At 30.8% G+C, this 22,628-nt stretch overlaps 2 protein-coding genes across 7 annotated transcripts; both read right to left on the bottom strand.

Annotated features, from left to right (window-relative positions):
* Positions 1 to 1,242: 1,242 nt before the first annotated feature.
* LOC137810271 (uncharacterized) lies at positions 1,243 to 7,025 on the bottom strand. Of its 5 annotated transcripts, none has more exons than XM_068611462.1 (8): positions 6,733 to 7,013; positions 6,427 to 6,498; positions 5,310 to 5,396; positions 5,161 to 5,226; positions 5,047 to 5,080; positions 3,193 to 4,957; positions 1,847 to 1,931; positions 1,243 to 1,614 (listed from the first exon to the last, which is right to left on the bottom strand). In XM_068611462.1, the coding sequence occupies exons 3-8, from the start codon at positions 5,387 to 5,389 to the stop codon at positions 1,575 to 1,577; spliced, it is 2,070 nt and encodes a 689-aa protein (XP_068467563.1). In that variant the 5' UTR covers positions 5,390 to 5,396; positions 6,427 to 6,498; positions 6,733 to 7,013; the 3' UTR covers positions 1,243 to 1,574. The 5 variants fall into 5 exon arrangements, with proteins under 5 accessions (XP_068467563.1, XP_068467579.1, XP_068467555.1 ...); XM_068611478.1 differs by having other exon boundaries at positions 5,305 to 5,396; positions 6,733 to 6,904; XM_068611454.1 differs by lacking the exon at positions 6,427 to 6,498 and having other exon boundaries at positions 6,733 to 7,025.
* A 5,689-nt stretch (positions 7,026 to 12,714) lies between these two features.
* LOC137829119 (uncharacterized exonuclease domain-containing protein At3g15140-like) lies at positions 12,715 to 18,016 on the bottom strand. 2 transcript variants are annotated; one of them, XM_068635918.1, is made up of 5 exons: positions 17,901 to 18,016; positions 17,627 to 17,712; positions 16,117 to 16,709; positions 13,714 to 13,889; positions 12,715 to 13,635 (listed from the first exon to the last, which is right to left on the bottom strand). In XM_068635918.1, the coding sequence occupies exons 2-5, from the start codon at positions 17,646 to 17,648 to the stop codon at positions 13,182 to 13,184; spliced, it is 1,245 nt and encodes a 414-aa protein (XP_068492019.1). In that variant the 5' UTR covers positions 17,649 to 17,712; positions 17,901 to 18,016; the 3' UTR covers positions 12,715 to 13,181. The 2 variants fall into 2 exon arrangements, with proteins under 2 accessions (XP_068492019.1, XP_068492015.1); XM_068635914.1 differs by having other exon boundaries at positions 17,853 to 17,974.
* Between the last annotated feature and the right edge of the window lie 4,612 nt (positions 18,017 to 22,628).

Raw genomic sequence — 22,628 nt, 5'->3', positions numbered from 1 at the left:
ACCCAACCTTATTCTTCTTCTTCTCCGTTTGTGCGTGAACCAGCAGCCGTAGGCACAGCCATCACGGTCAGCCACCTTCGTCTCCGTTCGTTTGCTTCACCGTCAGTGACCTTCATCATCGCAGGCAGAGCAGCAGCCGTCACGGTCAACTTCGAAAGTCGAAGAAGGAACGAAAAAGTCAAGGTACATTGACATGACTTCCGGATATTTTTATCCATAGTTGAGTATTGTCTTCCGGATATTTTTATCTGTAGTTCATTATTGGCTTCTGGATATTTTTATCCGTAGTTCATTATTGCCTTCCAGATATTTTTATCGGTAATGGACTTTTGACTTGTGGATATTTTTATCCGGAATTTGTTGTTCTGCGGATATTAATATCCATATTAGTGTTAGGTAGTTATGACACTTGGCTTCTATGAAATTTTTCATTTGTTCTTCTGCAGCTAAAAACAAAGCTTCACCACAACAGTGAACTTTCTCTACCTCACCATACACTATTTTTCAAAGTGAAGAAGAGAAGGGCACAATGAAAGTTTTAAAAGTTCGTCGGGTGAAAGTCATAATGCAGAAAGCAATTGTCTTGCTTGATAAGGTCATGATTACATTACATATGTTAAATATTATTGTTTACACAGTAGACGTCAAAGAGATAATAGTTAAATAATTATATATTATTTATATTCTTCCTTTGAATTTAAGGATTAATTGTAAGTTTTTTTATGACAAACTTTAGTTTAATTTGATAATCGTGTTATTTTTTTATTTATTTAAGTTTGTTTTTGTTTTCTTTATTTTCAATACGTATAAATGTATGTAGAACAATAAAAGATATATACCATCTTTGGTAATAATAACTCATTCCAAATAATATATAACAATTTTGTGATTTTTTGCGGTTTGATTCCATAATCATAATGCATTTTATCTGACCTACCTTTTTACCATGGAACGGATAACTCTCCTTTCCCACAATATCGAATAATCTTACTAAAGGACCATAGTCTTTCACTGCTCAGGACCACTGAGCTTTCTCAAATTCTGCAACTGAACACTTCAATAACGAAGAAATTTGATAACGTCTTTGCTTTTAAAAATCAAGAGCAGAATACATATTCATTTTTCTACGCAATGGATTCCGTACAGATAAAAGGTTACCAATTTGACCAGCCATGTCTTTTTCCTTAGTGACATTTTTATTGAACTTCACACTATATGTAATAGCTGTTTCACAATGAAATATTGCAATTAATTTTATCCTTAATAAATGCCGCAAACTATAACATTCCAGTACATTGAATTTTCACATAAAAAATGTACTCAAAAAGGCATACAACCAGGATGTTTCTATGGGTACATAGACTCAGTGACCAGGATAACCATCTGTTGTAGCAAAGAATTGATGGAGAGTTATAATTATATGATTCTTCCATGGCGAGCTTTTTTGTTGTGGCATAGAATCAATTTGTGACAAAAAAATCCTTGGAGGGAAGGGTAGAGCTCACACTAAACAAACTCACAATTGGGTGAAATCCATTTGAAAATGTTTGAACCAGAAACCCTGAGTTCTTCCATTATCGTGAGCCAATCAACATCTTCAGTCTTTCCATGCTACTGCAGTGTCCAAAACACGAGTAACTCAAAGTTAAAGAGACATAACTTTGGATTTTTACTATGCACTTTTATGCCCATGTAATCATCTAATATATTTGCCTTGAACACACGATGCAAATGAATAAAGCAAGTAAGAAGCTTTCAACTAAAAGGGTTATCTAGGAAAAGAAGCATGCACATTAAATACAACACTATTAAGTTATTTATCATATTTGAAGAATGTGCCAAATACCTATCTGGAAAGGAAGGAATCAACTCTTCAATTACTTGAACAAAATCCCTTGCATGTTTCCCTGATGATGACTTCTCTTCTATATCTGCATGTAATAGAACAGGCTAATCAATTTAGACTGCACAACAAAATGATACTAACAGAGTATTGGATTCAACTTATCAAATCTCTATATTCATAATTTACAAAATGTATGCCAAATCACAAGTTAGATGTTTATCACAAAAACCTATGCATAAGGCATAGTAGTAGTACAGTTTTTTGTTATTTTGCCATCATATAACTATTCTAGACCTCATTTCATATTCAGCTTAAAATATGAAAAAAAGACACAGGGCAAACATTAAGAATACAAAAAGCAAGTTGATGTCCAATTTTCATTGCTCAATGTCTCTCGCATTGTCTTACAGAAAAAGCATCTAACAGTTTCATCATCTCAAATTCTATAGTATCCAGGCATGCAATCAGTGGGATTTGAAATCAGACATATTTTAGTATGGAATCAACCATAATCCATGAACATATTATTTGCAATCATTTCATGGTAAAATGCTGGTTAGATAAAATGGGGACTTCGATGGAGTTGTAACTTTAGAGATAAGTAAGAATTTTGCAATGCAGAAATGCATATATGAGAATTTGGCCTCTAAATTTAAAAATAAGTTACAAATTCAGCACTCCTATAGCACACGTATCACAAAGTTATGGCTAAACTACTATGCATTCACAGCATGAAACAATCTTAGGTTTTACAGAAAATTACAGTTATCATTAGTTCGTACCATAAACTGAGCACATGCAGGACTCAAAAAGAAATAGTTTCCAGAAAAAAAGATACAGTTTCTGTGGGTGAGACAAAGGACATTTCGTGGTAAAATACTGGTAAGATAGGGGACTTTGATGGAGTTGTAACTTTCGAGATAAATAAGAATTTTGCAATGCAGAAACGCATATACGAGCATTTGACCTCTAACTTCAAAAATATGTTCCAAATTCGCACTCCTACAGCAGACATGACAAAGCTATGGCAAAACTACTATGCATTGAAAGAATGAAACAATCTCAGGTTTTACACAAAATAACGGTTACCATTAGTGTGTATCAAAAAGATACAGTTTTTGTGTGAGACAAATGACATTTCATTCAATAATAATTAAAGAAAGGTATACTGACATGTTTTACTTTGTTGAAGCTTAAGGAAGGGGCAAAAAAGACAAAATCGTGTCAGGGAATGAAAATTACTTTTAATATATATAGTAGCAATATGATCAAACAATATCTTTAAATTGGTAGAAATAGTATATGTTTCGGTTATTTAAGGGTGATATAGCATAAACATTAAATACCTTCAACATCTTCAATGGGAATATTACCGCTGAGGTATAAACTCTTGCTCAAGCTTAAATCTTGGCCTTCAGTTTTGACAAACTCTTCCAACATATGACCTACGAGACTATATGCAAGCATACTTGTCTTATCACAAGCGTCTTGGATAGCGAGGTATTGGTTTTTGCACGCACTGTACTTACTGGGCACGGGTTCTTTGTCCTCAGAAAACCAATTAGTTGTGTCCGTTGCAGCTATTATAGTACCAGATTCAAACAAATGGTTTCTCTTTACAACCTTTTCATCCAACTCTCTGTCAGGTGAAACAAATGAGGAATTATTGTTTTTGCCAGCCGTAAATGTACTAAAATGCTCTGTGCTTTCTGCTTGGCATTGGTCAGTTAACATGTTCCGTGGAGTATTGCGAAATTCAGATTCCAAATTTGCACTAAAACATTTATTAGATTGAATCTGTTCGGAACCACTATTCCACCTATCACTAACTGCAAGTGGAGAAGATGAAACATTTTCCTCAATTTTGATAGTACAAGAAAGGAGCTCAAATGGTACAAAATCTCCAATACTTTCTGCCTCATGGCATGAATCGATTGAATCAAATGATCCATTTCTGAATTGTATATCCTCCTGAAGTTGACTACCATCATCCTCATCACTGTCACTGTCGTCACTTTCTTCCAATTGCTCCATGTAAGCATCAGTGAAGTCTTTATCAAATTCATCATCAGGTAACAAATCCAAGACAATTTGCTTTGTCAAAGCACTGATGTTTAGTACGCCATCAACTTCTTCTTCAATATACTTCTTCTTGAATAATACATTGTGTAAGCCACCACTATTAGGACCTCTGTTAATAACATTTAGGGTCTGTGATAGAGACTTTGGAACACTATCCATATCACTGCACTCAAAAAGAAATTCAGTCAAAAAATTTACAAAAGCTGTCCGAATGCACCTGTTTGATATTATAGCCTTTGGTTCTATGAGAAGCTGTAAATTTCTTAGCTCTGGAACTGTCGTTACTTTCTTAACAGACCATATAGCATTCATAATATCACTTTGCAAGGACTTCACCTCAGGAGAGAATTGATAAAATTCTTTTGAAAATATGTTATGAGAACCAGTTGTCAGTTTCAGTGACAAGTCTGCTACTGCCATAGCATTGGCTAATGGCTCTTGCAACTCACTTTCTTTATCAAGTTTTGAAAGCATTTCCAGACCGATCTTCTTCACTAGCTTGATTAGATGGTCTCGTGCCCATCCATGCTTGCGGGGTTGTAACTGCGGTACTGGTGCTTTCACTCCTTTAAGTTTTCTACGCATTGCAATCAAGGTCTGAGATGACAAGTTTTGAAGCCTGTGCAATACGTTTTCCGCAGCAGCATGACAAGAGAGGGATCTCAATGCACCCAAAGGCTCACACCTGTCTCGGAAATTCTGTGGATTGTTGAGAAGTGAAAAAATCTGTTTACAAGTTTCAAGATGGTTATAGCTGCTTTTTCTGCCGAAAACACTTGAAAGGGAACCCTTGATAACCTTTTTCATTTTGCAACGAGTTATTTCAGAATTAAATGAGCTACCAGTAACTATCATAGCAAGAAGGTAGAGACCTTTGGTAGTCAAATTATCAAGCAACGGTGATATCAACCTTTTCACGTTCAGTGTTTGAATCAAATCCATATCTCCCTTAGGGATATCGCTCTCTTGTTCAAAGCGGTGTGCTCCAAGGGCATCTTCAACATGAGCTTTTACTGACTCATAAAACATCTGAGGATTACTAGATTGTCAATTTATCATTCAAATAGTAATGCAACTAACCATAGTTACAATAAATCAAAGGAAATAGTAATACTTACATCATCTTCCCTGATCAAAGACTCAGACAAATTCCTAATGACCAAAAGGAAAAATAAAATATATCATTAGAGTGAAAACCTAACACCAAATCATTGAACAAATAAGGCACTAACCTATTTTTGAAATATTTTTTCAACTTCTTCCTCTCAGATCTTGTGGGAGGAATGCTGAGTAACCATCTGCACCAATTTCAGATCAATATAATTAAAATCTAACACAGAAAAACAAAAACAAGGTTGAGATACAAGAATGAGTACCTTACCTACTCTTAAGTTTAATCTGTTTATCCTGGCGCTTAATTTGTGACAAAATTGACAGAGCATCTGTTCTATCAAACTTCATTGCTTAACTGTACAGATCAAACCAAAGAAAAATAGAATGAAATAAAGTGTGATGTTCTTAAGCAAAGGGCAAGCAAAACAAATTTGCTATGTTTCCTTTATCAAGAGCTTCTCCAGAAAAAAAATTAAGTTAGATTAGAATGCAACACAGTTACATGACCCCTTTTGGTATGAAGTGCACAGTAGGTTATGTAAAATGCAAAAAAAAAAACGTTAATAAAATCCTGGCCTTTCATTTCCTAAGTTGGATTTTAAAAATACCCAAATTACAAACAGTGTAGGTAGCACCAATGTCAATTATTTTAATTGAAATATTCATAGTAATTGTAGTAGTCAAATGAAATTCTTGAGCCATGTGGGTTTGTTGATCTTTCTATAGGAACCAGAAAATTGGCAGTCATTTACCAATAATTTATTTTCCATTGAAGCTTCTTGAATTTCCTTCTTAGGGTTAGGAAATTCAAGAAACGTTTGATGATAGAAAACTACACAATATGTTCTTAAAATAATAGAACATAAATTTTGAAAATTGAGAAGAGACATGGAAAGAAACCCAATCTACTTCAGAGGAAGCTGTGCAGTGATGAAGACTAAGTTCATAATGCTTAGTAAGAAAGATACTTTGCAAGAAATCTCAAATGATATATAGAGTTCTCTTCACTCAGTAGACTCCAAAACTTCTGCATATCACTACCTTCACTAATCACCAATTTCCTACACTGTCCTAAATACAAACTACACATTTCAGGAATTCTATTTCAACATTGGATATTGATAATAGAAATTCTTGCATGTAAAACAGATAACTTAAAGGCTGTAACGCATGGTTCCTATTAGCCTCTACAATATAGAACAATATATCATGTGTACCCAAAAACAAAGAGCGATCTTAATGATCATAAGGCAAGAACTTGATATTTTTAACACCTATATTTGCCTCCAAAAAAAATTAGTTTACCCCCACAAGTAACTTCATGAACATAATTAAACCCTGTATTGTTCATACAAAGGAATCTATGGAGTGTATGTGAACATCACCTATAATATAAATTCAGAAGCATTTTGAGACCCTTTACCACAAACTCAACAGCGGGCATCAAAGTTTGACTACTACTCCATGCCACAAAAAGCCAGACCAAGTCGAACCCAAATTAGAAGAATATAAAAACAGAACAAAATTGAAATATAAAGAACCATAGAAGAAAAATTGGGATAATATTCAGAAAGCATGACTATATAATCTAAAACAGTGGTGGAAAACGAAGTGGCTAAAGTAATCACAACAATTGAGATTTCAGAATCAGAAATAAGTTCCATATTTGTGATTTCACAACAACTACTTACCGTAATGAACACAACACGAAGCGCCAACCCTAACCCCGAACCTGGGTGTGAGGTCCAACCCTACTCCGACCCTGAGTGTGAGATCCAACCCTAACGGCGACAATGGCTGAAGCTAACGAAAGCGCAAAGCTTTACGTTGGAGGGGTTGCGGTGGTTCTGTGATTTGGGGTTTAGAAGCAAAATTAGATAAAGAATTTGTTGAAGACTCTGTTTTCACCATTGAAACAGAGCACCAACGTTCACATACAAATCGAAAAAGTGAAAAAATAAAAAATAAAAAAAATTACATATCTTATTAAAAAAAATTAATATGATATTTATTTTTTCAAATTAAATAATTTAGTTTTACTCTCTTATATTTCATGTGTCATTATCATATATTGTTATGATATATATTAAATTTCTTCTATTATCTATACTACGTAAACATGACAATAGAAAGTTATAAAACAAAAGAAAAATAAAAATATATTATAGGAATTAATCAAAAAATTAACATAAAAATAGAAATAAGATGCAAATAAAAAGATTATACACTTAAATCAGAATTTTAAAATTTTATGATTTATTAAGTACTCGAAACAAAACAATTTTCATACCTACTTAATAAATATGTTAATTATGTATTCAGATTTTATTACTTTTGAATTAACGAATTTAACTAAGATGATTATGTAATAATATTTATTGTGATACAGACGAAGAATTTTAAAAGATGTTAAAAACTTATTTAGCCCTTTATCTTAAGTAAATAATATATTTAAGTTTAAATATGTATTTTTTAGGCTGTTTTATCTTTATCTTTTAGTATTGTTTTTAAAGAAACTGATTTTCTAATTTAAATATATTTTTATCTAACTTTGATAATTTCACTTTTATCTCTCAAATGTTACTTTCTTTTTTTTCCTCTTTATATAAAGAACTTTACACTAGGGGTGGCAAAGCGAGTCAGTCCGCCCCGCATTGACCTGCCCATAAAAATGCGGGACGGGCCGCATAAGAGCTGACCCGTGGATTTGCGAGCCCGTCCGCGTTTTTTTTTAAATTAAATATTTTTTTTTTACATTTTGTTCTTAAAAAAATTATCAAATTAAACCTATATATTTGTTACTATCAAACCCAATTTTTTTTCTTCTTTTCAAACATAATCAAACATCAAAAAATTAAACATTAAGACAAATATCAAATATCACTATTCTTTCACTTCCAAAACATTAAACATAAACATTAATTCAAAAACATTAAACATAAACATTATTGACATTCTTTCATTTCAATAACATTGGATGCCGCCTTAGAAGAACTTTCATCCATTTTTTCATAATTATAATCTTCCCTCGTCATCTGCACACATTAAAACAATGTCATTTTTTTTGCTTGCGAGTTAGCGGGCCAACCCGCCCCGCTACTGGCCCGCGCGAGTCGCGGGCTAATGCGGGTTAGCGGGTTGAAAAGGTTAGCCCGTCCCGCGTTTTTTACCTGTGGGCCGCGAGCCGGCCCGCATGGCCCGCCCCGCTTTGCAATCCCTACTTTACACCATAAATTTCAATTCATACTCTTTATCTATTACAATATTATTTATTTTATATCTAAAATTACATAATAATTTTATAATATATATATCGATAATAGTAATAATAACAAATATCTATAATCTATAATAATATATAAAGAAACTTGCACTATTTGATATACATATTTTATGTTTATGTTTATATTATACTCTTAACTATATTTCAAATTAAAAAAGTAAATATAACTTATCTAAAATATTAAAAATAACTTGATTTTGTTTCAATAATAAAACTCATATGTAAACCATACCAAAACTTATGAAATTTCGTCATACTTTCTGCAATTTTATTTTGGATTCGTAATGCATTGAAAAAATTCACACAAGTACTTTCATATGTTGTTTGCACCCAGGTAAGGAGTCACGTCCATAAATAAATCACAAAAAAAGATACGGGGAAGAAAAGACATAACGTTTGTTTTCGGAAAACCAACTTTATTCACTCTTAATCTGGGACTTACCACGCCTTACTCCTTGGGTATTTTGGTCTGAAATTTTTACCAGACATTCGTCATTGTGTCTATTGAAATTTGACTGATATTTGAGCCCCAAATTTGTCCCACAAGATTTGCAATAAATTTTTTATTCATCACTCTCAAGAGTGAAAGGAAGGTTCGTTTGTGTGTCAAACTTTTGATATTTTTCCTATGTAAATATTCATCCGTTTGACCTAAAATTTGTCGCGTTTTGTCCCAAATTCATTCGAGATTCTTACGTCGAATTTCAGGAAAAAAAACTATTTATGGAGAATTTTTGTGCAAACCAAGGTTATCCTCTACCAAAACTTGTGAAATTTCGCCTTACTTTCTGCCATTTTATTTTGGGCCCGTACTGCGTTGAAAAAATTTACACAAGTGTTTTTATATGTTGTTTGCACCCAGGTAAGAAGGCACATCCATAAACGAATCACAAAAAAATATACGGAAAAGAAAAGCCAGGACATTTTGTTTTCGAAAAACTAGTTTTATTCACTCTCGATCTGGGACTTACCACGCCTTACTCCTTGGGTATCAGACATTGGTTATTGTGTCTACTAAGTTTTGGCTGAGATTTGAGCCCCAAATTCATCCAAAAAGATTTGAAATAAATTTTTTATTCATCATTGTCACGGGTAAAAGAAAAGTTCGTTTATGTGTGAAACTGTTTCATTTTTTTCCTATGTAAATGTTCATCCGTTTGACTTGAATTTTGTCGCGTTTTGTCCCAAATTCAGTCGAGATTCTTACGTGAAATTTTAGAAAAAAAATTATTTCTGGAGAATTTTTCAAAATATTTGTGCAAACCAAGACTATCATCTACCAAAACTTGTCAAAATTTCGCCCTACTTTCTGCAATTTTATTTTGGGTCTGTACTGCATTGAAAAAAAATCACACAAGTATTTTCATATGTTTTTTGCAACAAGGTAAGGAGGCACGTCTATAAACAAATCACAAAAAGAAGATAAGGAGAAGAAAAGCCAGGACGTTTTGTTTTCGGAAAACCAATTTTGATCATTCTCGGTCTGGAACTTACTACGCCTTACTCCTTTGGGTATTTTGGTCTGAAATTTTTACCAAACATTAGTCGTTGTGTCTAATGAGTTTTGGCTGAGATTTGAGCCTCAAATTCGTCCAAAAAGATTTGAAATAATTTTTTTATTCATAACTGCCAGGGGTGAAATAAAAGTTCGTTTGTGTGTGAAACTTTTTAATTTTTTTCCTATGTGAATGCTCATCCGTTTGACCTTAATTTTGTCGCGTTTTGTCCCAAATTCAGTCGAGATTCTTACGTGAAATTTCAGAAAAAAAATTATTTTTGAAGAATTTTTCAAAAATTTTGTGCAAACCGAGGCTATCCTTTACCAAAACTTGTGAAATTTTCCCTGACTTTCTGCAATTTTATTTTAGGTCCGTACTGCATTGAAAAAATTCAAACAAATATTTTTATATGTTGTTTGCACCCAGGTAAGGAGGCACGTCCATAAACAAATCACAAAAAGAAGATGCGGGTAAGAAAAGTCAGGACGTTTTATTTTTGGAAAACTAGTTTTGGTTTAAAATTTTTACTAGACATTCTTCATTGTGTCTATTGAGTTTTGGCTGAGATTTGAGCCCCAAATTCGTCCCCCAAGATTTGAAATAAATTTTTTATTCATCACTGTCAGGGGTGAAATGAAGGTTCGTTTGTGTGAAACTGTTTGATTTTTTTCCTATGTGAATACTCATCCGTTTGACCTGAAATTTGTCATGTTTTGTCCTAAATTCAGTCGAGATTCTAACGTAGAAGTTCAGAATAAATTTTTTAAAAATGCTCCTGAAGTAGTTTTTTCCTGAAATTTCACGTAAGAATCTTGACTAAATTTGGAACAAAACGCGACAAATTTCAGATCGAACATATAAGTATTCACCTAGGAAAAAAAATAAAACAATTTCACACAAAAACGGATTTTAAAACAGAATACAGACAAACCATTCATTATTTTTATATAATCACCATTATTACTTATTATAGAGGGTGGTCCCTGCAATTAAACCATTCTCCCAAATCTTAAATCAAAGTTTATTTTTAATTCAGGTATAATTTTTCTTTAATTAATTAAAAAATATTTCATTTTTTATTTTCGGTTTCTTGTAAAGATATTAAATAAACGATTCATACTTGTAGAAATCCTAAGCATTCTCATCAATCTTGTAAAAAGAGGAATAATATCTATAGAAAATATATATTATAGACTTTTTTTAATAGTTGGAATATGCACTGTAAAATAAATTATTTCTAAATATATTTACAATTTTAAAAACCACATGTTTCAATTATAATTTATTCATAATAAAAAATAAATTTAAAGGGAATCATTATTATCATTCATGAACTTCGATTTTCTGAATTTATTTTTCTAAGGATTTTTGTAAATCCTCAATTTAGAGTAATATTCTTAGTCTTAGATAATTTGTTCGGAATGCGTTAAGGATACTTTTTTAACATGTATTCAACCCGTATACAAGTTAAACAAATAAATAAATTCAAATAGTAAAAAAGATTTTGACCAATTTTAATTTGTTATGAAATAGATGAAACTTAAAGGAATGATGAATCATTGTAATTTCTATATTTCAATAAATTAAAAAAACTAGAACACGTTTATTTATTTATTTTACTAAAAGAAATAGATTTAATCCTAAAAGATCTAAAGAGTTAGTTTTTATATATATAAAGGATAAAAACAAATATGAAAAATTAATATGATTGGCTCAAAATTGTTATAGGTCTTATACTACTTTTTGTTAAAATTGACATATGGCGGCTTTTTATTATGAGATATATTTTAATTATGTAATTTTAGGTTACATTACTACTATATTATGTTTATTTATGTTTAACAACTTGTAAAGTTCAATCATATTAACAATTAATTTTATTTTTTATATACATATACATATATATATATATATATATATTAAAAAAGTTATATTCAACTATATACAAAATTTCTTTGAAAATGTCACTTTTTGTACCCATTACGATGCTTTATAGACAAAGATGAGTGGAAAATAAAATAATTTAATTTAACAAGAGATAAAAACAAACAAAAATTTATTGGTATATATAATTAATTTAATTTAATTAATAAAGATTGATAAATTTTTAAATAAATTATTTATTATTAAATAACAATAATAAGTATTAAAAAATAATTATACAAATAAATATTCCTATTAAACATAAAATAACAATTTTCAATCAACCCCCATGAATTCTTGATTTTCTATTATCTTCCATTCGATTTCTCTCTCAAATTTTTTCAAGAAATCTCAAATCATCTAAACCACGCACAATCATCACAAACACAAACATATCAAATCATTCCTCATAGATAACAAAACACTCCAAGCAAAGAAAGTTTTAAGACAATTACATTCTACACTCCCTTAGATTCTTTCTAAATTCCAAAATGTAAAAATTTGATCCTAAAATTTGTTGGATATAGATAAGGCAATTGGGAAGGTAAAAAAAATCTTTGGTGTTGAAAGAATTGATTGAGTTGAGGGTGCACGAAGCATTGCCAAGTTTAAAACTATATAAGCTTTTGAGTCCATTAGGACCTAAGTTATTTTTTCTCTTTTTTTTCTTCAAACAGTAATACATACCAATTCATATATTTTTGGCTATATCTCTAATCTGTGTTTTGAGTTAAGCATTGATAGAACACATAATGGAAAAATCAACAAACAAGAGAGAAAACAACAAACTCTGCTAAATGATTAACTTCAATTGCTCTCTTTTGTTATCCTTTTGGTGGCAACCAATTATAAGCATTTTTCTGCCCCCACAACACACTAGAGAATTCCATAAGGGAAGTGGGTGGCAGTGCATGAAAGGTGAGAGTGAGAACGTAATAATGATGACTAGTGTGACATGCAGCAAAAGGGAGCACAGGAAACTATAGCATTCCCATTCAGAGCAAGGAAAGAAGCAGTCCTATTTCACGGATTATTTAAAAGATAACTTAGCATGCCTAGGCATGTAAAAGCATCAATCCTAACCACTACCCATTCTTCACATTCCCCAATGATTCTCCAGTCAACAAGTCAACTTTACAGGTTGAAGCTCCCTCTCTCTTTAAGTCAAGACAGACACAAAGACTACTTTGAAGTTTAGCAGTCACTATTAATAGCAATTGAGGCAACTAATTTTTCTCTACACCTCATCAAGAAGCACAAACCTTACCGCGCAGTCAGGAATACATGCTTCCACTAGAGACAATACCACTCACTACTTTCATAACTCACTTTCTCTTTGATTTTTTTGCTTTTTTATTCTTTTTTTCCATTTCTTTTTTTACATAGAACATATTAGAAAACTTAGGATTTGATCACAGTAGATCAAAAGGTGCACTCAGTTTGAAGCCCATTCAAAGTAATGGCAGCGAGCACCTCTAGTTGCAGTCCAATTCCCACATCCAAAGAAAAGACTCCCTTGCTTGGGACCTGGTTTCCTCACCATGCCCCTGCTGCTTTTCACCCCACAGAAGCAGAAAGGGCTATACTGAACCATGGGAGTGGTGACATCCTTTGCTTTGTAGGGGCCGTGGGGGAAAATGATTGGCTGTTCAGGAGACTGTTTCCACACCAGTGATCGATCAGATGGCTGCCACATTATGGTATTGGTAATGGAAAATTTAAAACCCCGGTGCATGAGCAGTGCCAAGAGGCGAGCAGTATTTTTGGCATCATCAAGGCCGCAATGTGCACGGCCCTGCCAGGCCAGGCCCGCTATCTCAACAGCTTCCTTTAGATTGCACCTCACAGAACCAAATACCTCACGGAAAGGAATCCTTAAGTTGATCCAGCTAACAAGCAAATAAGCAAAAGTCAGATGAAATGAAATTCTGGTAAACATGTCATCATTTCTATGCTGCAGCATTTACCGGTTAAAATAAGGAGGCTTCCGTATTTTTTTAAATCGGCACTCAGATTCAAGCATCACCCTACAATCCCAGTTAGACCATGTAACCACAGCAAAGTTGGAATTCTTTATTCCCTTCTTCTCAAGCCATTTGTCATGCCTAAGGAGAGCCTCACTCAATGTAACACCCCTGTCCACCTGAACCAAATGGTAATAAATCCAATTAACAATCATTTGCAGCAATAGTGAATTGGTAAGTGCAATAGTAAAGGAGCAACAGAAATGTTACAAGGTATAGAACTTTATAAAGCAATGGAGTATTTCTACCATTCAAGTCAGTTTGGGACGCAACTTTTGTGTCTAGAAAGGTAACTTTAGGATATAAAAATCAAGTGAGCCCATCCCAAATAGAGCTGGGTCAACCTCAAAATGGATATTACTTATTGTCCAATCAGGCTGAATGAAGAAACACACATGCACACAGATGATGCTGAAAATGAATGGATGCAAAATTGTGTGAGAAGCCATTAAAGCACTGCACATCCATACTCAAACAAAACCTAGTGAATAAAAGGGAGGGGATCAAGAGCATCAAATAAAGATATCCTTCATAATTCTTTCCAACATCCTTGTTCTCAGTATCTTTTACTTTATATCATAATTGCAAAGCACATCATAATTTAGTTCTATAATGCATAGCACATATCGCCCCTACCATAGAGGAATTCAAATTGTTAATATTAAAAGCTATGTTTAAGCACATATAATCATTAACTCTTAGGTCATCTTAGATGGTTAGCTCTTACTAGGAAATGACTCCTGATGGAGCACTCTCTGAGGCAACACAAGACTTAGAAAATTTTAAGCTCTTATTAGGAAATGACCCCCAATGGAAGTACTCTCAGAGGCAATGGAAGACTTGGAAAATTTTAAACTTTCCCAAGTTCCTTAGAAAACTTGGAACTAGGTTTCGGAAGGTTCCTTGAAGAAGATCCTTAAGAGAATACTCCCTTTTTGAGACCCAAGAAGAACAAGAACACAAGCATTGTAGCATTCAAAGGGTGAGTTACAAGAGCGGGTAGGGCTTTATTTATAGATAGAGGAGCTCTTAACTCAATAATCTAGGTGGTGATGTGGCACTAACTGTGCAAAGTGCAGCTGCACTTGAAAATTTCGTCACCTTATGTATCTAAGTCCCACGTCTCTCAGTTCAAGACTTCTTCATGTGTTTATAAGCTCCAAAGCTCTCTTGAAACTTGCATGACCATGTGGGTGTGTGATGGTCCGTATTGCTCACTCCTTGGTCTTTCCAATTAGGGTTTTGACTTCTCTAATGAATAGGGTTGCATGTTGACTCCACAACTTAGGGATTTTACCCCAAATCAAACCCTAATTAGGCCCAAATTAAGCCCACATATGCTTCTATTTTTACATAAGAAAAACACTATTTTCTATACAAGAATTTCTACTTCTATTTTTATACAAGGCTACGTCCATACATTTTTATAAGACTAAGAAGAAGGAAAAGATTTTAATATTCTTCTTTCAAATGTTATTCTTCCTCCATGAGGCTTCCTCTTCTTCTATCCTCTTAGCCAATGGTTTTGAGGCTGGATGGTTTCCATCAAATCCTCTGGTAACTTATACAATACAGAATATTTACTTTAGAATTAAATTAAGCACGTGAACAAAGAGTAACATTACTATGTCACTAACTCTATGTAATACCTAATCAGTGATGATTAGCTCTAATCTAAATAATGATGCCTACTGCAATTAATACTGCACTGAACATTGAGATTGACTGCCATTTTCTCAGAAAAAGGTCCTTGGAAGCTTATATATTCACTAATCTCTTAAGATTGGAGCTCAAATTGACTTAATTTGTTGAACAGTTGGCCCATATGACATATATGTACCAGCTTAGAAGTAGAATGCTAAAATTAAGCATATGTATAAGTGTGAGCTTTGCTGACATTACTATTGGGTGATTATATTATTGTTGGTTAGCTCTAATTTAACAAACCATTCTTCCTGTAATTAATAATTAATATTGCACATTGTATAAACAGTTTCCTGTGTGGGTTGATTAGATGTAAGTTTAGCCTAAAGCGTTTCTCTAATTCAATACAAATAATGAATTAATTTCTACTCCATGAAATCTTGCTGTTTTGCTATCACTCTCCAGCAGATATTACTGGTTAACAAGAGTAGTATGGGCTGCTACATTGTGTCAAGGGAGTTACCATTTACAAATACTTTAGAAATCAAGACATTTGATATTCACAGAGAAATATAAATGTTAGTTCAATCATAACGACAAATGAAGAGGTAAAAATCACAGAAAAAATGCTTATAATGGTTGTCCTGCTATTTCTGCATCATTTCATTCTCATAAGTTGTTGTAAGATTTGCCTTAACACACCTGAATTTGCTGGATACCAGTCAGATCCTTGCAGAAGTCAGTCAGAAGGTGATTGCAGGTGGGCCTCACATATGTTTGAAAACAGGCTTCCAGCTGGCCAGTGATGCTACTCACTATAACAGATGGAAACTCAATTATTTCTTGAGGGTGGGGATTTTTCTCCTTGTCACATGTAGCCTCAAAGTCTATCACCACAAAATACTGAAATTCCTGATATTGCTCACGTGGATAACCCTGAGCAACCATGTTAATTGGAACATACTGAAGCTGGTTCTCAACAGGATAAGGATAAAAATGGCTCTCAAAACCATTCATTTGGCATTGCTGCACCTTGTGAGCATTAAAATGGCAGGGTGTCCAGGTGCTGTAGTTTTGATGATAACTAGGTTTGCTGTGAAATTCATTGGAAGGCTCAAGAAACTCACTGCCCAGATGGCAGTTAGGCTCAGTAACATCCCCAGCTGGGTGAGTACCAGGCTCATTTTTAAGCTCCGTAAAACCTTCCATAGAACTTCCATTACTCTGAAAATTGCAAGGAAATACCTTGCCCGGGAGGCATTTTAAAGATGCCTCACAGTTTATTTGCATATTTTCTGCACAAAAGAAAGAAAAAGGATCATGATAGGCCCAAGCAAGAATATGGGAAATCTTGAAAAAATCTTACATTTAAAAGATCAGAGACTAAAATATATCTATTTGCACTTAGAAGTTAGAACACACTAAGATATTCAGTTATCCTAAAAGGATTGGAAAATTGAAACCATGAATCTATTTCTAATGAATGATGACAACTGACATTTCAATTCATTTTCAACAAGCACTTAAAATGAACAGTCAACAATCAAAAGATCTCTCACCACAAAAAAAGAAAATCTTCTTCACACTCTGCTATCAGATGCACATTAACCAATATGGGTCTGCCGACCAAGTAGAGTCAAATAAATTGCTATCCAAAAGATTTATATTTTTTATCTAATGAACTAAGTTCCAAAATTCTGCTCCCCGTGTCAGAATTTCCACACTATTCACTCTGGCATACACGCCTTTAACACTAAAGTCCAAACTATTCACGCATCCATCCAACTCAAACCAACAGACACTCTCACACTAGATACCCACTTCCATCCTCACTCCCACATATCTAACAATCCAAATCTCAACACCTCAGTTGCATAACCGCAAAATCCACCTTTCCTGCAGTTCAACCAGCAAATTCAACCCCAAACAAGTAAAAACCGCCCAATCCAAACCCAATTCACACACACATTACTCCCAACCGCACCAAACCACCGAAAAAACCAAAATTGAACCACCACGAAGCAAGCAGCCAATGACACAGTACTCCCCACAGCAAAAAAAATCACAATCAACCACTAGACATGCAAAAGATGCGCACCCGCACCATAAAACCAAAAATTAAACCAACAGAGAAAAGTTACCTCAATTAAAAAAATCAAAACCCGAATTAAAACAAATTTTCAGAACAAAATTCAGCAATTGAAAGACGAACCTGAATTTTCAAGGGCCATCATGATCGTGAATAAAGTTGAGATCCACGAGCGAGTACATCAGATCCTCCTATAAACAAAACCACCGCTGCATCGAAAACACAAACGATCAAAATCCACAGCGAAACCACCAAACGCACACAAAACGTAAAAAAAGGGGCGAGAAAACGTGAGAAAAGAAGGAACGGCAAGAAAATCAGAGAGAGAGTTTTAGAGAGAGAAGAGAACCTGATTGTAGAGAGAGAAAGAGAGAGAGAGGGGTTAGAGTGAAATTACCTATCGGATTTTATATACACAAAAACTCTCTCTTCTTTCTCTTCTCTTTCATGGGAGAGTGAGTTAAGCATTCCATGGAGAATAGTGGGACCCACCCAACAATAAAATAATATTTTTATATCTATGTTCTAAATTAGATAATTTCAGTATATTATGGATATTATCAATTTATTAGATATAATTTTCAGTACTTTTTTCTTTTCTTGTAATTAATAAAAAAAATATCCATTATCTTATATTAACTTGTTTTGTTTTATTTAAATATTTGAATTTCTTAATTGTTTATTTTGTATATGCAAAATGAATTATAATCATTTCTTTTCAAAATATTATTCATTACCAAATAATTTCATCTATAAAATTAAACAATTTAGTGTACATTGTTAATAAATATATTATTTAATATCTTATTTAATAGAATTACTAATAATTTTGTATACAACATATGTAACATCCATAATTTGTAAAAATAATGATAGTTTGATATGTATAGTCGTTTGATATACATTGTCTGATCAATATGTGCCATAGTCGTTTTATACAACATATGATGTGTGTAGTTCGTCTAACCGTTGTAATAACGTTTACTTTGTATTTTATTTTGTTTGCGTTTCTTTAGTATAGTCTAGTTTATTTTTTCTTTTTTAAATGTTATCTTTAAAAACTCTTAGTTACATTAAGGTTAAGATAGGATATTTTGATGGTCTTCTATTGTGAATGTTTATATCATTCTATACGATTAAACATTAGCAAATCTTTACTCACCTTCTTGGTTGGAGGGTGATGATATGTTGATTACTCATTTATCCTGACAAGTCACTACAATTGAAATCTTTTGTGCCATTCCTAATATTGTTATTCCTAATGTTATTCTCAATGTTAAATCCAATGATACCCCAAACATTATTCTTAATTTATTCTTCCAAAAAACTTCTTTAAAATAATTGCATCATCTAATGAATTTGTCTCACTCATCGTCTCATGAACCTATTTCAAGTATTGTCTGGAGCATGTATTATTTACTACTTTAGATAAAAAAAAAATTATTTTAACATATGTATATCTCACTTTCCAATTTTCTTATTGTTTACTTATAAATTATAACTAAAGAACTTGATGGATGCTCCTAACCTCCCTAACGCATGCACGATTGATATTTCAACTTACTTTCTGACACAAGGGTGGAGTATCAACGTGGTAGAAAATTCAATTGTTTTTAGAAATGTTGCTCACTCAACGTTAATCTTTACCTATAACCCATACTCTCATTAATACTAGATGGAAGTCGTAACTTTTCTATGCCACCAGAGTCAATTTGATATAGAAAAGCATGTATGAACTTGAATGAATATATGTTGAATCTAAGAATCACTCTGACTTATGTAGACGAAATTGAATTATTGTTTCATCTTCTATTCATCTTTCTTTTTCTAGTAGATAATCTTGTACTATGCCTAAAGCAGTTCATTAGAAGAATGTTGATGAATGTTAATAAGTTTGATTAATTAAGATAGTTAACTCATTGTTTCGTTGTTGTATTAATTAGTATATGCTCCTTTATTCTAATACATCCTATAAATTTCAAAATAATTCAAGAAGGTATTATACTTTAATTCTCCATCACTTTAGAGTGTTTTGAATCATGTCGAATTCTTATTGCTTTTCAGAGTAAAAAATAGTAAAATACTCGTTTACAACCATCATCTAATGTTTATTTCTAGAAAGATGAAACTATCGTATAATAATTTTTCTTAGACTAGAGAATTCTCCTACCTATCTTGATTTCATTCATATTTGGTTGATTCAAGAATGTCAACTTTTGCTCTCTTTTTTTTTTCATTTCCTTTTTCAAAAACTTATATTCTCTCATAAAAACATTCATTTATAAATAATTAAAGGGCATTATGATCCATCCAAAGAAAATCAGTACTAATTGTTCAATGATAAATAAAAAGAGACTTCATAATATATATATATATATATGGTATTCAAAACACATATGAGATAGATTTATTAACTTTTATTTTGCTACATTAAAGTCACATTAACTTAACTGACATTATAAAAGTTTTACATTCAAAATATAACAAATACTATTTTAAAAAGATAAATGTAAATAAACATGTTTATTTTATATAAATTGTAAAATTTATAATAAATAAATTTTATCCATTAAATTATAATTAGCCAAAATATATGCGTTATAATGTGGATTCACATTTTTATTAAATTAAAAATAATTATACATTTTAAAAAATATATAAAATTGTAAAATTAGTTTAAAAAATTATATAATTATTATTTTTTAAGTGAGAAATTTTTTAATTTTTTAATAAAGAAATTTAATTATTAAAGAATAAAATTTTCTAATTAAAATATGACACCAAAAATAATATCAAATAATATATATATATATATATATATTTTACAGATATTTTTTTTCATTTTTAAGTTATTTATATAATTTTATTTATCTATATATTTCTACTAATAAAAAATATATTTTTATTTTTATATAATTTTATATATTAATTAAAATTAAAAATGATTAGAAATTCATATATATATATATATATATATAATTTTATTAAAAAAGTAGTATTACAAAATTATGTAACTGTTTATGTAAAAAAATATAATTTATTTAATTATTTTGAGATAAATAAAAAAGTTATACAACTATTTATTTGATTAAATAAAAAATAAATTAATTTTAATTTATTAAAAATTAAAATTGTCCAGTTAAACCTAAGAAAATCAACACATAGTGTATCCTCTTTACATAATGGTATTAGATGAATTTTTTAATATATAAGTTATGTTTTATATTTATAAGAAATAATTTATATTATGTTATATAATTATTTTAGTGATTGATAAATTAAAATTAGAATACTAAAGTTAATTTGAAATAAAAATAGAGATTAAAAAGATAATAACTTAAAAAATATAAAAAATTATTAATTGAAGGAAAATAATAGTGTTCATTTAAAATTTATTATTAAATCTTTTTAATAATAAAAAAAAGTGTTTGAGTAGAAGGGGACAACTAGGAGTGAAGTGGTTGAAAGCTATTTTGTTTCGTTGTGTGACCGTTGCTTAACGGTTGTGGATGAATCTGCACCGTTGAATTTCATTACTTTTCTAGTTAAATAGATTTCGTCATGAACATCTCAGCATCTTGACCTTTGATTCGTGGATGGAGTATTTTGGATGGTCCATGATGAATTTCGTGTAAGTTAAACATTTTTTGGTTTTTTTTACTCAACACTGTGATTGAATGGTTGACGTACACGTGGAAGAGGGTTATACCACATTTTGAATGATCTATAATCAATATACAATGATATATTTCTTTATAAATTTTATTTTTTAATAAATAAAAATAAATTTATTTAATAAAATAAATAATGGAACAATTTCTCATTCTTATTAAAAAATAATTTTTCTAATTATAACTCTCATATACATTCTTTAATACCACTCTTACAAAATTATATATATTGTAAGTTATTATTTAAATGTTTAAAAAATAATTCTTACAAATTATATATACTAACAATATGAGCTGTCATGCATATATATATCCACATTTTTATGAATAATTAATGAAAAGATATATAATTTAATATATATAATTTTGTAAAATTAATATTAAAATATATAATTATTTTAAAATAAGAAAATATTTAATTATTCATTTTATTAAATAAATTATTTTTTATTTTTTTAAAAGTAAAATTTTTTAAAATGACTCCAAAGAAAATTATAAATGAGGTGTATAACGTAGAGATATAGTTTGAGAGTATATTAACAAAAATATATTATCTTTCTTAAAGTATTTTTTACATAAATTCTTATCAATCTATTTTTTTTTTTTTTTTACTTTTGTATCTGTTTCTTTTTACATATATTCTTATCAATATACTTTTTTTACTTTTGTATCTGTTTTTCTAACTTGATTAACTACCCCCAACTAAAAAAAAAAAACTATGTACAATAAAATTTTAATAATTATTTATTTTTATAATTATTTTTGTCAATTTTTTTATAATTTAATGATATTCTTTATTTTAACAAATATTATAATACTTATCTTTTATCAAAAAAAAAATAAACATGTGCTTAATACTAAATTATATTATATAAATAGTTTATAACCAGAATTCAAAATAATTTCATATTTTTAATTTGTAATTAGTTTGTAATGTCATGCTCTGGTGGAGATTGAATAATGATTAAAAAAATTCAAGTATTAATTTATTTGAGTTAAAATTTGTTACTTTAACATTTAACCATTTCGATATGCTTAAATCTTTAATTAGTTGAGTAATATCTTTTAAAATAAATTAGTAAATTATTAAATTACTTAATTATTGCTAATAATTAAAATTTAATATATAATATTAATTTTTAATTTACAATATTATTATATATTTATATTATACAAATAATATCATGCAAAAAAAAATAATCTTTTAAATTATTTGTACTATCTTTCAGTCAAATTAACAGACAAACCAGAGCATACTAAGAAAAGCTTTCATGCTCAATTATTGATTCAATCAACCCTTAAAATTTGAAAAAAAGCTTCTTCATACCAAATATGAGTATTCAATCTTACTCATTTTGTCCAATCATGTAAAATAGAAAGAAAATTGCTTTATGGGAAGTTAGGTTTTAAATTGCAAATTCAGTTGAAGCTTTCTCAACATAAAACAGGTACCC

Source organism: Phaseolus vulgaris, chromosome 11 (assembly GCF_000499845.2).
Source record: "Phaseolus vulgaris cultivar G19833 chromosome 11, P. vulgaris v2.0, whole genome shotgun sequence".
In the NCBI taxonomy this organism is placed as follows: Eukaryota; Viridiplantae; Streptophyta; class Magnoliopsida; order Fabales; family Fabaceae; genus Phaseolus; species Phaseolus vulgaris.
This window is presented reverse-complemented; position numbering and strand designations above follow the sequence as displayed.

What these genes read in the sequence shown, in the direction of transcription:
- LOC137810271 (XM_068611454.1), bottom strand. Translation starts at nt 5,389, where the DNA reads ATGAAGTTTGATAGAACAGATGCTCTGTCAATTTTGTCACAAATTAAG. An exon ending in AAAAAATATTTCAAAAATAG is followed by an intron (nt 5,081 to 5,160) that starts GTTAGTGCCTTA and finishes TTTGGTCATTAG; the next exon opens with GAATTTGTCTGAGTCTTTGA. An exon ending in ATTCCTTCCTTTCCAGATAG is followed by an intron (nt 1,615 to 1,846) that starts GTATTTGGCACA and finishes TGGACACTGCAG; the next exon opens with TAGCATGGAAAGACTGAAGA.
- LOC137829119 (XM_068635918.1), bottom strand. Translation starts at nt 17,648, where the DNA reads ATGATGGCCCTTGAAAATTCAG. An exon ending in CTGGTATCCAGCAAATTCAG is followed by an intron (nt 13,890 to 16,116) that starts GTGTGTTAAGGC and finishes CATTTGGTTCAG; the next exon opens with GTGGACAGGGGTGTTACATT. An exon ending in AAGCCTCCTTATTTTAACCG is followed by an intron (nt 13,636 to 13,713) that starts GTAAATGCTGCA and finishes TTTGCTTGTTAG; the next exon opens with CTGGATCAACTTAAGGATTC.